Source organism: Marmota flaviventris, chromosome 7 (assembly GCF_047511675.1).
Source record: "Marmota flaviventris isolate mMarFla1 chromosome 7, mMarFla1.hap1, whole genome shotgun sequence".
NCBI classification, from domain to species: domain Eukaryota; kingdom Metazoa; phylum Chordata; class Mammalia; order Rodentia; family Sciuridae; genus Marmota; species Marmota flaviventris.
In genome coordinates, this window is record NC_092504.1 from 140,964,741 (window position 1) to 140,979,541 (window position 14,801).

The window sequence follows — 14,801 nt, forward strand, 5'->3', positions numbered from 1 at the left end:
CTGCAGTACTGGGTTACCAGCAGTCGGTGGCTAACAGTCAAGCAGCCAGGCTAATGGGGAACGAGGCCGCCACTAAGAATGAAGTCAAGAGGGAAGGAAGGCGCAGTGTCCTGCAGCAGGAGACGGGAGCTGCCTGGACCTGGGTGGGCTCAGGGTCCTGAGACTGAGGCTGGCAGGAAATCCCTCCAGGTGAGCCAGCCATCTGACTCACGGATCCACGCTGCTGGTTTCATGAGCTGTGCTGTGACTGTCTCTCCTCATCACCTGGTCTTCTGAGGTTGTCAGTGACCAAAGACTCACACAAAGACAACCACTAGCCACTGCCTCAGGATGGACAGGGAGGTCAGGCGCCACAGTGTGGGCACGCAGCTCTGGTGAGGGGTGGGCACTTGGGGCAGGAAAATGGAGTTTTAGGATGAAACTGGATTCTCTGCTTCTGCTGATGGGAGGGGTCTGCACTGAGCTCTGCCTCTGCAGCAGAGAAGTGTCAGCTGACCTCAGCAACACATCTTCAATGTTTTCTTTCAGGGTTCTTCACCCTGTGTCTGTCTGTCTGTCTGTCTCTCTCTCTCTCTCTCTCTCTCTCCCCTCTGTCAGAATGAAATCCACAGACAGGATGAGTGAGTGTCAAAGTGGAATTTGTTGAAGAACAGAAACAGAACTCTTGAGCTGCAAGAGTGCCCGATACCAGGTTTCTCCCGTGGAGCGTGCTAGTCTAGGGGTTTAGACAGCACTTGGTTCACTGCTTTTGGTCCAAACTTATGCTAATTAGGGTTTGGGAACGCATTAACCTCTTGATGGATTCTTGAGTCCCAACTTTCATTCACTTCTACCCCACTTCCATTTTTTGGTGGCAGGTCAAGAAGCAGGAGGTTGAAGTTATGGGATGGAGCTGCAGCGGGGAGTGGGCTTCTGTGGTAGGCACCTATACCATGCCCAGTCCTGGCCATGGAAGGGTGATGGGTGGGCTCACCTTGGCTCCCTGGGTGCCGGCTTCCTGGCGCTGGCTCACAGGATCTGTATGGTGGGCTCCATGCAGCTGCAGGCCTTGCTTTCAACCTACTTTGCTGCTCCACCACTGGACAGTAGGCAGCGTGACTGGCTGGGCAGCCATGCCAGCAGCATTCCCAGGGTTCTGACTGCCATTTTTCTAGAGCTTTGCAAACTTGCACGAAATTCTTCATCATTGACAAAACACAAAATGTAAAACAGCATCCACCACGAGGTTTACAAACAGTTTACGAAAGTCACCTGGTCAGTTGAGGGTGGAGGAGAGGGTGTGTAAGGGTCCGGCGAAGCGTCGGAGAAAGAGACCACCAAGTGACCACTCATGCAATTGGCAGAAGGGGATTTATTGAACCAGCATGCTGGGGCTCCGTGCCCACTCAAGAAGGGAAAGCAGCCCAGAGCCCTGAGCAGGGGCTGAGCACTGCTTAAGTACACTTTTTGGGGAGGGCGGAGGGCTTTGTATACATCAGAACAAATCATCATGAGGCGCGGGAAAATTGAACAACAACTCCTAAACATGATTAGTTCATTCTTTGGCGGGAACAGGTCAGGCTGGAGTGATAGGTCATTCCTAAGGAGGGGGTTACATTCAAACTGATTGGTCCAAGCCCTGCAATGCCTACGTGCGACCACACAGAGCCCTTCAGTTATTAAACAACCAAGTAGTCAGGGGAAATATTTACTGGGCAGTTCCAAGCATTGTCTTAACAGCTACAGAAATTTCAGGTTTTGCAGGTAACATAGAAACCTAACAATACCTAATCCTTTACATTTTAACTCAGACCTTGCAGCTTAGAAACTTTACAACACCCGGTCTTTTACCCTTTAACTTTTACGCTTTAACTTCAATTTCTTTTACCCTTACAGGTGCTGCTTCCTTCCCCCAGTGGACATGTACAGTTTGCTTCCACATTCCTGTGTTGGTTACAGTATTTGCCACATAAAGCCATGATGACAGCCAAACAACGTAGCCCCTGTGAAGGGCTCACACACATCAGAACGTGGACAGTGGGGCTCCAGAGGGGACTGCAGCTAGTGATGGCTCTACAGTTCTCTACTTTTTCCAATCAACACTTATCATGTGAGAAATTAAATATTAAAGATTATAAGGGACATACTAGTTTGTTATTTACCATTTTGATTTTCTTTTTCTTGGTTGGCAGGGGTGTGAAGACTCACATCCCCAGGGAGCATGGTCCTCCTGGGCCTCAGGGAGAGTTCAGTTCCCTGTTTCTTTACTGCTTGGTACAACCAGGGCTTCCCGTAACCATGGAAGGGGTGAGCAGACTTCAGACCCACAGCTCTACTGAGGCTGCAGGGCTTCTACTTCTTCTCCTCCGATTCTCTTTGTTTTATTATTCATACTTTGTTGATCACGTGCATATAATGATTTGTGACGACCTTTTCTTCTAGTCTTGTTGACATACAATTAACAAATGAAGACCATATACATAGGGTGGATCCCTGTGCTTTTAACTCTGAGAATTCTGATCACCAACCTCTGAAATGTGATCCAAGGTGACACAAAGCTCTGAAGACACATGTGCACATCACTCCTTTTCTGAATGTGAAGAGACATCCCAGTGAACGTAAGGACATGCCCCACAGTCATTGACACCACAACAGATGTTTTCATAATAGGCTGCAGTTTGCACACTGAAAGATCCCTGTTGGAACAAATAGGATTCATGAGTTTTCACACTGAAGCAATGATCAAAAAATACTTTTTTGTGGTGGAAGCACTGAAGCTGGACAGGAGCATAAGTGGGAAAACCTACAGGAACACGCGCGCGCGTGCACACACACACACACACACACACACACAGCAGGCCAGACACCTTGGATCTGACTCTACAGCCTCTGTGACAATATTTCAAACTTCAATATTTTTATTTATTGACATGAACCAGAAGCAAATTGTGATGAAGCCAAAGAGTTTAAGAAATTTAAAAAGGGTATTAATTGTTCAACTCAATTTCAAGATATTTTCTAGATAGGTTGAGTGTGTAGATACATAAAAGGCAAGGAGGCCAAATGCAGCAAGCGCAGCTGTCCCTTCAGCACCATGTGGCCATTATTAACAGTTCATCAGGGACTTGATAGTAATATATTTTGTTTTCTCAGAGGACATCTGTGATGCAATATATATGTCAATTTCTAAGGCCATGATTTTGCAACTTTTAAAATATACAAACCCCAAATTTTACACTGACAAGTATTTTGTTGTTGTTGCTATTTTTTTTAGATTGGAGATTGAACCCAGAAGCACTTAACCACTAAGCCACCACCGGAGCCAGCCCCTTCTATTTCTAATTTTGACATGGGGTCTCACTAAGTTGCTTAGGGCCTCACTAATTTGCTGTTATAGTTTATAAGTGAGATGTCCCCGAAAAGCTCAAAAAATCTCAGAGGTGAACTGAGCCAGTTCAAAGAGCCGTAACCTAATCAGCACATTGACCTACTTAAAATGAGTGGGGACGGTGGACAGGGGGTGCAGCTGGAGGAGGCGGGTCATTGGGGGTGTGTCTTTGACCCTGCAGCACGAAGCAGTCTCTCCTTCTTGATCACTATGTCCTGCGCTGTCTTCCTCTTCCACACATTTCTGCCATGATATTCTCTCTGACCTTGGGCAAAAAGCAACAGAGTTAGATGTTGATGAACAAGACCTCCTCCGAAACACCTGGCACGAGGTCTTTTGGTCACAGCAGTGAAAAGCTGGTTAACACAGTTTCTGAGGCTGACCTCTAACTTCCAACCCTCCTGCTTCAGAATCCCAAAAAAACTACACTTCTGAACCCCAACACGCATTGACATGAGATAAAAATCTAAAAAACTACGGCATAGTTTTTCCAAAAGAAGAGCCCCTGAAAAACAGACCTGACAGGGAGGGGAGGCAGGGGAGGGAGGAGATGGTGACAGAGGGGAGGGGGGCTCAAGGCCCAGGTCCAGTGCAGGATGTCAGGGTTGGAGAGCAGGGCCAGGGCTGAGGGAGGCCAAAATGCCCAGGCAAGGGGCAGGGATAGCTTCTCCCAAAGGGAGCGCGCAGGGCCATGAGGCCCAGGTCCAGTCCCCGGGCCGGGTCAGCGTCCTGGGGAAGGGGGATCAGGAAAAGGGGCCCTGCGGGGACAGGGAGGACAGGAGGGCCAAAGGAGGGCACAGCGTGAAGGGCCTGAGGACGGGCGTTGGTGGGGTGGGGGCCCAGAGCCCAGCAAGGAGCCCAGGCTAGGGACCTAGAGGAGGGCCCATACCAGGGGAGAGCAGGGCATGGCAGGCCGGGCGGGCAGGTGGCACTAGGGTACTGCTGTGCAGGAAAGCCAAGGGGATCAGGGAATCGGCCCAAGCGAGGGGCCAGCAGTGAAGGCCCAGGGACGCGGGGAGCGAGAACGGGCACCGGGAAAGAAGATACTTTGAGGGTTTTGCAGCACAAGGGGACCACGTGCACTGCAAACCCAAGGGAGCACAAGGGTCCAAGCAAGGGGCTCACTGTCAGCGACAGGGACACACTGTTTGATAAAGGTGGCCAGTGGTTCAAGGGAGGATCCCCACCTGGTGTCGGAGTGGCAAGGCCTGGGTTTAGCTGGTGTAGGGGGATGAATGTATTGGGAAAGAGATGGGAGACTAAAAGCCCAGGCCCACTGCCAGGTTTAGGTTTGGGCAGCAAGTCCAAGAGCCCGGGCAAGTGGACACAGGTAGGGGAGGGGCAGAGAGGCTGCAGGAACAGGGAACAACGGGAGTGTCTGAGGCTGCCCAAGCCAGGTATCCCCCCTCAGGTGTGGTGTGGACGGGTGGCCAGGGCTTCACTTGAGGAGACCCAGAACATGACCTGCTCAAGGGGAATAGGGGCCAGTTTTTGAGACTCCATGGGACCAATGGCAAGGGTGATATCCTGGGACAGCATGTCCTAGAATCGACATGGCTCTCTGACTCCAGCTCTCCCTCTCCCAGTGGGAAGGAGCTCTTAAATATGGATCACGCAGTTGGCCCTACGTGCTTTAGGGTAGGGAGAAGGGCAATGGAACGACACAGTGTCAGAACGGGAATGGTCATTGCAAGGGCTTAGAGAATGGACCCAAGCAAGGAGCCCAGGCAAGCATGCAGTGGGTCCATGCAAGTGGACAGGAAGCTAAGGGTCAAACCAGGAATCTAGGCAAGGGCTAGACAGAGCCATAGGTGACATGAGCAAGTGATGCCAGAGGGTCACACCGAGGGCCCAAGCAAGGGGTCACCTCCAGATGTGTGGGTAGTTTGTTACCAAGGGGCTCCACAAGGGCTCAGTTCTAGGACCAAGCCCAAGGCGATCTGTACAGAGGACACTACAGCAGGACGGTGGAGGTAGAGCTTCAACGCGAAGAGCAAGGGCGGGTACAGGAGGGGCTCTGCAGGAGGAGGTCTGGGAAGGCTCAGTCCACTGCCAGGTACTGAGCACTGTGGCCTTTCCTCACGACCCCATTTCTCACACTTGCACAGTACTGCTGCGGGGCCAGATGGCCTGTGATGTCTCCAGCTCTGATGCTGTGTCCCAGTGTTCAGCCCCGGGTGACAGTCCCATGACAACCCCATCCCAGGAAACCCCAAGTCCTTGTCATGCCCTGCAACCCCCACCCCACCCCACCACTATATGGGGGAAGTTCACTTACCATCTGAAGCAGGGACATCCCAGCCTGGCCACCAGTATACCCCTCAGTCTGGAAAGGGCTTCTTCCTCTTCATTTCAGTCACATGATTCTCACCTATCAGGTCCCCAGAGAGCCAACTGGCTAGCAAGAGTCAAACTGGCCCTTCCTGGAAGTCCACCATGGGAGACTTCCAGGAGCCAGTCTTTCTCCTCAAACCTTAGTTTTATACTCAAGAATAAATAGATGTGCAGGAACCAAGAACTAAAAGGATCTGGTTGTTCATGGGAGAATGAGTGGTGCAAACCCATAAAGAAACGCTGAACTGCTGACAAAGTTTTACCTCTGTGGTCCCAGTTACAGTCATAGACGACATCACATTTCACTCAATGAAGATCAGTTTTAAGTTGTTGGTCCCATCAGATTAGATCACCCAGTGATGTTGTAGCTCTCTTACTTTATGTAGGTACATACTCTGATGTTTTCATATGGACAAAATCACCTCAGGTTGCATTTGTCAGAAAACACTTCATCATAGAGAAACACCATAAGTGTATGCTTGTAAACAAGCATCATTTTGTTCCAGGAAAAATCCTTTAAATAAATAAATCTTATTTAGATGCCTTAAATTTGTCTATTGTGCTTCAAAAAGAAGCTAAGGCTTAAAATTTGACAACCTGCTGCCTGAGGTTAGGAGTGTCAGTCAGTGTTAGATTGCTAAGCTACTTGCACAAAGCCCTGGTTTTAATCACCAGAATGACAAGAACAAAACAAGACCTACAACCTCAGTGTGCTGAATCCACCAACAAATGGGCGCACAAAGCCAGATCAAATTCAAGCGAAGTTGCTCTTTCTCATCTCAGATATGTACCGCTCTGCGGTGAACACATCCATCCTGTGTTAACTTCATAGGACTCAATGCCCTGCTATAACCCTGCCCCTGATAACCTCCCTCATGTCCTGCCCTGTATGAGTCTGGGTTTCTTCTGAGACCCTAGACATTTGGACAATACAAAGTCATGCAACAGCTTACACCATGAAACTCAATTAAACTAAATTATACTAAAAGAGATTCAATAACAGAATCTGTTTTTTGTTGTTGTTTTTTTTTTTTTAAATCTGGAAAGCCCATGATTAAGGCAATGCCATCATGTTCAGAGGTGAATGTTCATGAGGGTTCTGACTTCACCAGTGGGTTAATCTATTAGATGGCTTCCTAATTTGAATGGACCACAGGGAGGTGGTGAAGAGTATAGGCCATGGGGCATGAATGGAGGAAGTAGGTCATCATGGGTTTGCCCTTGAGGACTGTATTTGTCCTTGGCCTCTTCCTCCTCTATCCTACTTCCCCGTTGCCAAGAGCTGATCAGCTTTCCCCCACCATACCCTCCTGCCATGATGTTCGTCCTCATTTGGGTCCCAGATCAATGGTGCAAACTGACCATGGACGGAGACTTTTGAAACCATGAGCCCAAATAAACCCTTCCTCCTCCAAGTTGCTCCTGTTCAGGTATTTTGATCACAGAGATGAAAAGCAAACGACACCTTTACATTTTTTTCATATTCTTTAAAAATATTTAGCAAGTATACAAAATCTCCATCATATAACCACAAATATTGACCTAATAAAATTATTAGTTACACCATCAGAAATATACCATTTGCCTAACTCTCTGTTCCTCACAATTAATATCCTGGAGGCTTTAATCTATAGGAACTTGATGATAAGTACCCAAACAAAACTATTTTAATTTTTTAAATACACAACTGAATTATTAATTTTTTAAAAGGAGCACTTGACTTATTTTTCTATGAAATCATTATACTTAAATATAAACGTATCTCCCAGTAAGGAAACGTCCATCAAGTGGCTAAAAATATTAACGTGAACCAACAACAAATGTATTCCTTGAGTATATCTTATCTTCATTTGTCTTGGAAAACCTATATTCAACCATTTGAGTTTATAGTCAATGGAAATTAAAGTTGATCGTTCTCTTCCGTCTTATACAAGATAAAACTCAACTATTAGTAATAACAGTTAAGCATAAAATCCTTGTTCCTGAACACTGGTAACTATATGGAATACAACTAGTCTACATCACTTGGTAAATATTGCTGGTCCTTAACCATGAGCCAGAGTTTACGATACTTCCACTGAGTTTCCTTTACAGTTCTAACATGGGTCTATTATTTCTATCATTTTTGAAAATGCACAAGTGACCAAAATTCTTATAGCCCTCATGTCAATATCATATGGTCAATACCATCAGGTCAAGTACAAACTCCAAAGCAAGAAAGAGACCCACCAACAGAGCTGACACAAGAAAAGAGGGTCCCCCTTGTTGTACCTGTGTGGGCCAGGCCACCTAGCACCACTTCCCTTCCAGTTCCCTCTTCCAGACCCTCCTCACCCCCAACCACACACCCTGTGTGCATTTTCATCTGCACTCACCCTAGGACTCTGTCCACAGGTTCTTTCCCTGAGTACTCACAGTTGGCACTGGCTGCAGCTGGGGAGGTGAAGGAAGGAGGTGAAGGAAGGTGAAGGAAGGAGGTGTGACCACAGTCCAGTTTCACTTGAAGGGTCAAAGCTGAGGGGCAAATGGAAGAGCTTATTTTGCCCTGAAGGCTTGAGCTCCTCAGGCTGCTGCTGCTGCTGCTGCTGCTGCTCACAGGCCGAGAGGGGCCAGGAGCGCATGGCCGGCCTGCTGACGCCCCAACTTGGGCCAAGAGTCAAGCTGGAGGGGATGGACAGGGACGGGCAAGGCCCCACCTGTGGCTGCACAAGCATCTGCCGCCCCACCTGGCAGCCCAACCCCCAGGGGCCAGCGCTTGACTCCTGAGCCACTTTCCCAGCCCTTTCTACTGTCTTTGATGAAGGATCTCACACACTTGCCTAGGCAGGTCTTGAATTGCCAATGCCCCTACTCGGCCTCCCCAACCCACAAGTAGAAAGGCAGTCACCACCTTGCCAACCGTGACATGTCTCTGTGTCTGTCTCTGTGTGTTCCTGTGTGTGTGTGTGTCTGTGTGTGTGTGTGTGCATGAGCACACCTGAGACCAAACGCGACCATGTGTGGTGCAGAGGGTAGAACCAGGGCCTAGTTGCTGGCCAGAGGAGGTCCAGCCCTGAGGCACACATCCCCTTGGGAAGCCAGGGCCCCAGGGCCTCACCCTCCTGAAGGACCACAACACCACACCCTCAAAGGGAGGGGAGTTTCATCAGCACTTTTGGAGAAACACACTCCTCCAACCTCGGCCCTTGGAAACCAAAGGCAAAGGACTCGGTCTCCCCTGCACCTGCCCTTCAGGACAGGAGTCCCTGGTGGTGGACTGAACGACCTTAGGCAGGGAATCAGAGATGGGTGAAGACACAGGGGTTTCTGGAAAGGCCGGTTCCTGGCAAGTACAAAAGGTGGCCTCACTTTTCTTGTCCACAGGGAAGGGACCAATTCAGAAGAAAACACTCAGTGGAGGGTCTGCAGTACCAAACCCACCAGGAACACACAGGTGGCTCTGTGACATCAGAGACCCAGGGGGAGGGGGTGGGGTCTGCATCTAGTACAGGAAGGAAGTGAGGCTGCCCTCCATTCACTTCAGACTGGGATCTCTGACCCACGTCAAATGGAAACCCTGCGGAGATCACAAAGAAAGGGGGACAGAGCCCACACCCCGAGTCGAAGAGATGGGAATTGAAAGGTTCACTCCAAACACTAGACCCGGAAAACGGCTCCTCCCAGCCAGCCCTCCACTCCTGGGGGCTGGGGGCTCTGGCCACACACCCTTCCCTGCCCACACCTGCGCCCCAGTTCCCCCACCCATAGGTGGTCCTGCTCCCTGCTCAGCAGCCCTGGGGAGCTCAGGGTGGCAGGCTGAAGGGCCCGTCCCCGGGTCAGGACGCTCACAGGGACGGTCCCGCGCAGCCGAAGGCCTAGAGAGGTTAAAGCTTCACCAGGGCAAGAGCGAGCCCCTGGCAGGGACATTCAGAGGACGGAGCAAGGGCAGCCCCCAAGCCACTCTGGGGGAGGCACCCACAGCTCTACCCTGACTGCCCCCGGGGCCTGCGACACGGTGCCTCCTCGTGCCACTCTGGATGTCCCCCCAGGATGGGCTTGGGCTTGTGGCTCCTCTGTCCAGGGTTCCCTTCTGAAAGTGGTGACCGGGCACCATCAGTGTCAGGCCAGGCACAAGGTCTGCCTTTCTGCCCCCCACCCAGCCTCCTCCCCTGGGACCACTCTGGGTCACGTGTTGCCCTTGGGGACCTCCGGAGGGCTCCCTGTCACTGCTCCCTTACACCATCCCCACTGTGACACCACCACCCACTCTCCCACTGTTGCCAGGAGGTGGCCAAGGAACGCAACAGCTGATCCCCACGGAGCACCCAATTTATTCCAACATCCGTGGGACACGCGAATGGATGAAGAGCTTATTGGGAAGCATCTCTGCCCCAGAGGGTGGGAGAGAGAGCAGAGGAGAGCAGGGCGGGGCACGTGTCCAAGGAGAAGTCCCTGAGGTGGGATCCGGGTGGGGCGCAGGGGCCCACTGGTGTCCGGGTGTCTTCGGGTGTCCTCCTGCCTGAGGGGTCCGGGAGGCGGCGGCCAGGGCAGGTTGCACTTCTCGCTCCAGCAGCTGGCCCTCGTGAGGTAGAACCCGGGCCACCTGTCTGTGGACAATGAGAGGGGCTAGGAGTCCGAGTCGCCCACCCTGTGGTGCCCAGGTGGACCTAACCCTGGTGGCACCCCCCAAGGGCAGAGGGTGTCCATTCATCCTTTGGAGATGACACTCATCAAGGCACACGTGAGACCCAAGGCATCACCGCTCCACCTACTTGGCTCCGTGGGCGTCTCAGCTGGGCGCTGGCCAGGGAGCCACTCTGTTTTTGAAGAATCTTCTGAGGGCCTGACCTCTGGTGGGGGCAGGTCCCGGGGGGTCCCTGGGTGCTGGTGCTGGTGGTGGCGCGGGCCCTCCAGCTGCAGGAGCCACTCTGTTGGAACGTCCGGAGCCAGTCCTGGGGGCCTGCACGCAGCAGCACAGCCTCGCCAGACAGGTGGCCATCCTCCGGACCACTTCCCTCCATCCCCTGGCGGTGTCACGGGTCAGGCCAGGGGTCCTGGAGCCAGCATGGGGTTGCGCGGTGGAGGAGGAGCTGGGATCCGGTGCCAGGGCTTGGGAGGACCCGGGCAGAGGGGCCGTGGGGCCGGGAGCAGGGACGCTGGCCGACAGGCTGCACAGCATGATGGCGGGCAGGCTGGCTCTCCTGCTGCCCACCTGCCCTGAAGGCTTGAGCTCCTCAGGCTGCTGCTGCTGCTGCTGCTGCTGCTGCTGCTCACAGGCCGAGAGGGGCCAGGAGCGCATGGCCGGCCTGCTGACGCCCCACCTTGGGCCCAGAGTCAAGCTGGAGGGGATGGACAGGGACGGGCAAGGCCCCACCTGTGGCCGCCCAGGTACCTGCAGCCGCACCTGGCAGCCCGCCCCCCGGGTTTTCTGGTGGCCCAGCAGGAGGTAGGTGGCCATGGCCTGGTTGAACTGGCGCGTCGCCACCGACACCCAGGTCTCCTGCAGCCCGTAGCCCAGGTCCAGCATGGCCAGCAGGATGGAGGTGTCCGGGCGCTTGGGGAGCAGCTCGGCGGGAGGACTCGGGCAGCGTTCCCCATCCTGGCTCAGCCACGGGTGCCCCAGGATCTGCTGGAGCGTGGGCCTGTGCGCGGGCTCCAGGGTCAGCATCCAGGACACCAGGCTCTGCGCCTCGTCAGACAGGTGGAACGGGAGGTGGTACCTGGCCTGCAGCACCTGCTCCTTGGCCTCCGCATAGCTGGCCCCGGTGAACGGGACGCTGCCCGTGAGCATGAGGATCAGGAGGACACCCAGGCTCCAGACGTCCACCGCGGGGCCGTCGTAGGGCTCTCCCCGGTGCAGCTCCGGGGCCCAGTAGGCCACGGTGCCGCAGAGCAGGCCCAGCTTCTCTCCGGCCCTGAACCTGCAGGCCAGGCCGAAGTCGCACAGCTTGGCGCGGCCCGCGGCATCCAGCAGCACGTTGTCCGCCTTCACGTCCCGGTGCGCGATGCCCTGCGCGTGGCAGTAGCCCACGGCGCTGGCCACCTGCCCGAACAGCATGCGGGCCTCGTCCTCCCACAGGCCCACGACCTCCGGGATGTGCTGGCCCAGCTGGCCCCCAGCCATGTCCTCCATCACCGCGTAGGCAGTGCCGGGGGTCTCCACGATCTCCAGCAGCTGCACCACGTGCGGGTGCTCCAAGCCCTTCATGATGTCCAGCTCCGACAAGACCCAGGACAAGGTGGCCCCCGCCCCCTTCCGCAGGACTTTCACGGCCACCTTCGTCCCCGTCAGGATGTGTCGGGCCAGGAAGACCTTGGCAAAGCTGCCCTGCCCGACGACCCCCAGGGGCTCATAGCGGCCCGTGAGGGCTTCCTCCAAGGAGGAGCTGGCCGCGAGGTCCCGACACACCCTCCGCACCACACTACGCTCACTGCTCTCTCTAGACATCCTCCGCCCCACGCCCACTAAGCCCGCTAGCTAAAAACAAACACAACAAACAAAGCAAAGAACACAAGCAAAACTAACACAACAAAGCCCAACAAAAAGCCCCAAATCAAAGAACCAACCCGAGACCGCAACCAGAACCACCAAACCACCAACCACCAAACGCGCTAACTATGGGAGTCCCACAGGTCACTGCCTAGAGCTTCCTGTGCTTGTGGACAAGGTCCCAGCCTCGTCCCGGCCTTATATCCCCGCTGGCTCAAGGGCCTCACAATGCTGGCCCCTGTGAGGTCACAGCCAGGAGTGGCCCACTCACACCTGGGGGTGGCCCACGGTGGCATCTCCCACTCGGGCCTCCGGGACCTTGGCCACCTTCCTGGTCAGAACAAGGAGGGTCTGTGGAACCTCGGTGCTCCCGTGTGTTCGGGACCCCGACCTCTCCTTGCTGAGAAAGGAGGAGCTGGACCAGGCCCCGGGGCCCGTGCCTCGCCAGTACACAACTCTGTCGTGGCTTTCGCCCCGTGAAGACCCCACCCCAGGTCCTCTGGAGCCATTCAGCGCCCGTCTCCTCCAACTCGGACAGACTGCTGTCCAGAGCGTGGTAGCAGTCCCCTCATGCCAGGACACTGGTGCGGGTCGCTCTGCCCCCTGAGATCCAGGGCCACATTCCCGACCTCTGTGGGGTGTGGGGGCCAGGTCAGGCGCCTGCCTCATCATTGCCCCACAGGGTCCTATCAGGTCACTTGTTAGAACCCTGCCTGCAGCCCACAGGAGTGAGTGTGAGTCATCTTCCAGGGATGAAGGCTGAACCTGCCAGCCAAGAACCCTAGGGCCAGTAGGTGCCCTTCCTGGGGTGCAGAGAGACAGAGGCGTCCCTGATGCCCGGGGCCCTTCCCACTGCTCTGTCCATAGAGCCTTAGCTGGCTGTTTGGGAACCTCACAGACTGACCGCTCCCCCCTCTGGGACCTGAGGCGTCCACGTGTCAGGCACCAGGAGGCCGGGTGTCTAGGGAGGTCTCGCTCTCTCCTTCCGGCGAGGGACCTTGTTGCCGTGTCCCACACCACATGGCTGAAAGGCCGAGGACTGGGCTCCTTCAGTCCCTTTCCCTGCTCTCCTCCCTTCTATCCTCCTTGGTCATAGTCATGGAGACCCCAAGGTCACGCATGTGAGGCCAGCGCTCAACTCCTGAGCCACTTTCCCAGCCCTTTCTAGTGTCTTTGACGAAGGATCTCACACACTTGCCTAGGCAGGTCTTGAACTGCCAATGCCCCTGCTAGGCCTCCCCAACCCACAAGTAAAAAAGCAGTCACCACCTTGCCCACCGTCACATGTCTGTGTCTGTCTCTGTGTGTTTCTGTGTTTGTGTGTGTGTGTGTGTGTGCATGAGCACACCTGAGACCAAACGCGACCATGTGTGGTGCAGAGGGTAGAACCAGGGCCTAGTTGCTGGCCAGAGGAGGTCCAGCCCTGAGGCGCACATCCCCTTGGGAAGCCAGGGCCCCAGGGCCTCACCCTCCTGAAGGACCACAACACCACACCCTCAAAGGGAGGGGAGTTTCATCAGCACTTTTGGAGAAACACACTCCTCAAAGCACGGCCCTGGGAAACCAAAGGCAAGGGACTCGGTCTCCCCTGCACCTGCCCTTCACGAGAGGAGTCCCTGGTGGTGGAATGAACGACCTTAGGCAGGGACTCAGAGATGGGTGAAGACACAGGGGTCTCTGGAAAGGTCTGTTCCTGGCAAGTACAAAAGCTGGCCTCACTTTTCTTGTCCACAGGGAAGGGACCGATTCAGAAGACTCAGTGGAGTGTCTGCGGTACCAAACCACCAGGAACACACGGGTGGCTCTGTGACATCAGAGACCCAGGGGGAGGGGGTGGGGTCCGTATCTAGTACAGGATGGAAGTGAGGCTGCCCTCCATTCACTTCAGACTGGGATCTCTGACCCACGTCAAATGGAAACCCCGCGGGGATCACAAAGAAAGGGGGGCAGAGCCCACAACTCGTGTCCAAGGGATGGGAATTGAAAGGTTCACTCCAAACACTAGACCCGGAAAACGGCTCCTCCTAGCCAGCCCTGCACTCCTGGGGGCTGGGGGCTCTGGCCACACACCCTCCCCTGCCCACACCTGCGCCCCAGCTCCCCCACCCATAGGTGGTCCTGCTCCCTGCTCAGCAGCCCTGGGGAGCTCAGGGTGGCAGGCTGAAGGGCCCGTCCCCGGGTCAGGACGCTCACAGGGACGGTCCTGCGCAGCCGAAGGCCTAGAGAGGTTAAAGCTTCACCAGGGCAAGAGCCAGGCCCTGGCAGGGACATTCAGAGGAGGGACCAAGCGGCAGCCTCCAAGCCACTCTGGGGGAGGCACCCACAGCTCTACCCTGACTGCCCCCGGGGCCTGCGACACGGTGCCTCCTCGTGCCACTCTGGGTGTGCCCCCAGGGTGGGCTTGGGCTTGTGGCTCCTCTGTCCAGGGTTCCCTTCTGAAAGTGGTGACCGGGCACCATCAGTGTCAGGCCAGGCACAAGGTCTGCCTTTCTGCCCCCCACCCAGCCTCCTCCCCTGGGACCACTCTGGGTCACGTGTTGCCCTTGGGGACCTCCGGAGGGCTCCCTGTCACTGCTCCCTCACACCATCCCCACTGTGACACCACCACCCACTCTCCCACTGTTGCCAGGA

General features: G+C 54.7%; 2 protein-coding genes across 3 annotated transcripts in view; both read right to left on the minus strand.

Annotated features, from left to right (window-relative positions):
- Positions 1-1,336: 1,336 nt before the first annotated feature.
- The window catches only part of LOC114085514 (annexin A5-like), a 39,298-nt gene continuing 25,833 nt past the window's right edge, over positions 1,337-14,801 (minus strand). Inside the window, exons 10-13 of one of the 2 annotated variants that reach the window (XM_071614712.1) lie at positions 8,117-8,215; positions 5,646-5,738; positions 3,471-3,632; positions 1,337-2,675 (exon numbers count right to left, since the gene is read on the minus strand). In XM_071614712.1, the coding sequence (XP_071470813.1) occupies positions 5,689-5,738; positions 8,117-8,215 (149 nt within the window). In that variant the 3' untranslated portion in view covers positions 1,337-2,675; positions 3,471-3,632; positions 5,646-5,688. The remainder of the gene's footprint in view (positions 2,676-3,470; positions 3,633-5,645; positions 5,739-8,116; positions 8,216-14,801) is intronic. The other variant, XM_071614713.1, reaches the window with a different exon arrangement.
- Positions 9,992-13,950, minus strand: LOC139706448 (sperm motility kinase 2B-like). Its single transcript, XM_071614709.1, has 2 exons — positions 10,453-13,950; positions 9,992-10,287 (listed from the first exon to the last, which is right to left on the minus strand). The coding sequence occupies exon 1, from the start codon at positions 12,126-12,128 to the stop codon at positions 10,470-10,472; it is 1,659 nt and encodes a 552-aa protein (XP_071470810.1). The 5' UTR covers positions 12,129-13,950; the 3' UTR covers positions 9,992-10,287; positions 10,453-10,469.

What these genes read in the sequence shown, in the direction of transcription:
- LOC139706448 (XM_071614709.1), bottom strand. Translation starts at nt 12,128, where the DNA reads ATGTCTAGAGAGAGCAGTGAGCGTAGTGTGGTGCGGAGGGTGTGTCGG.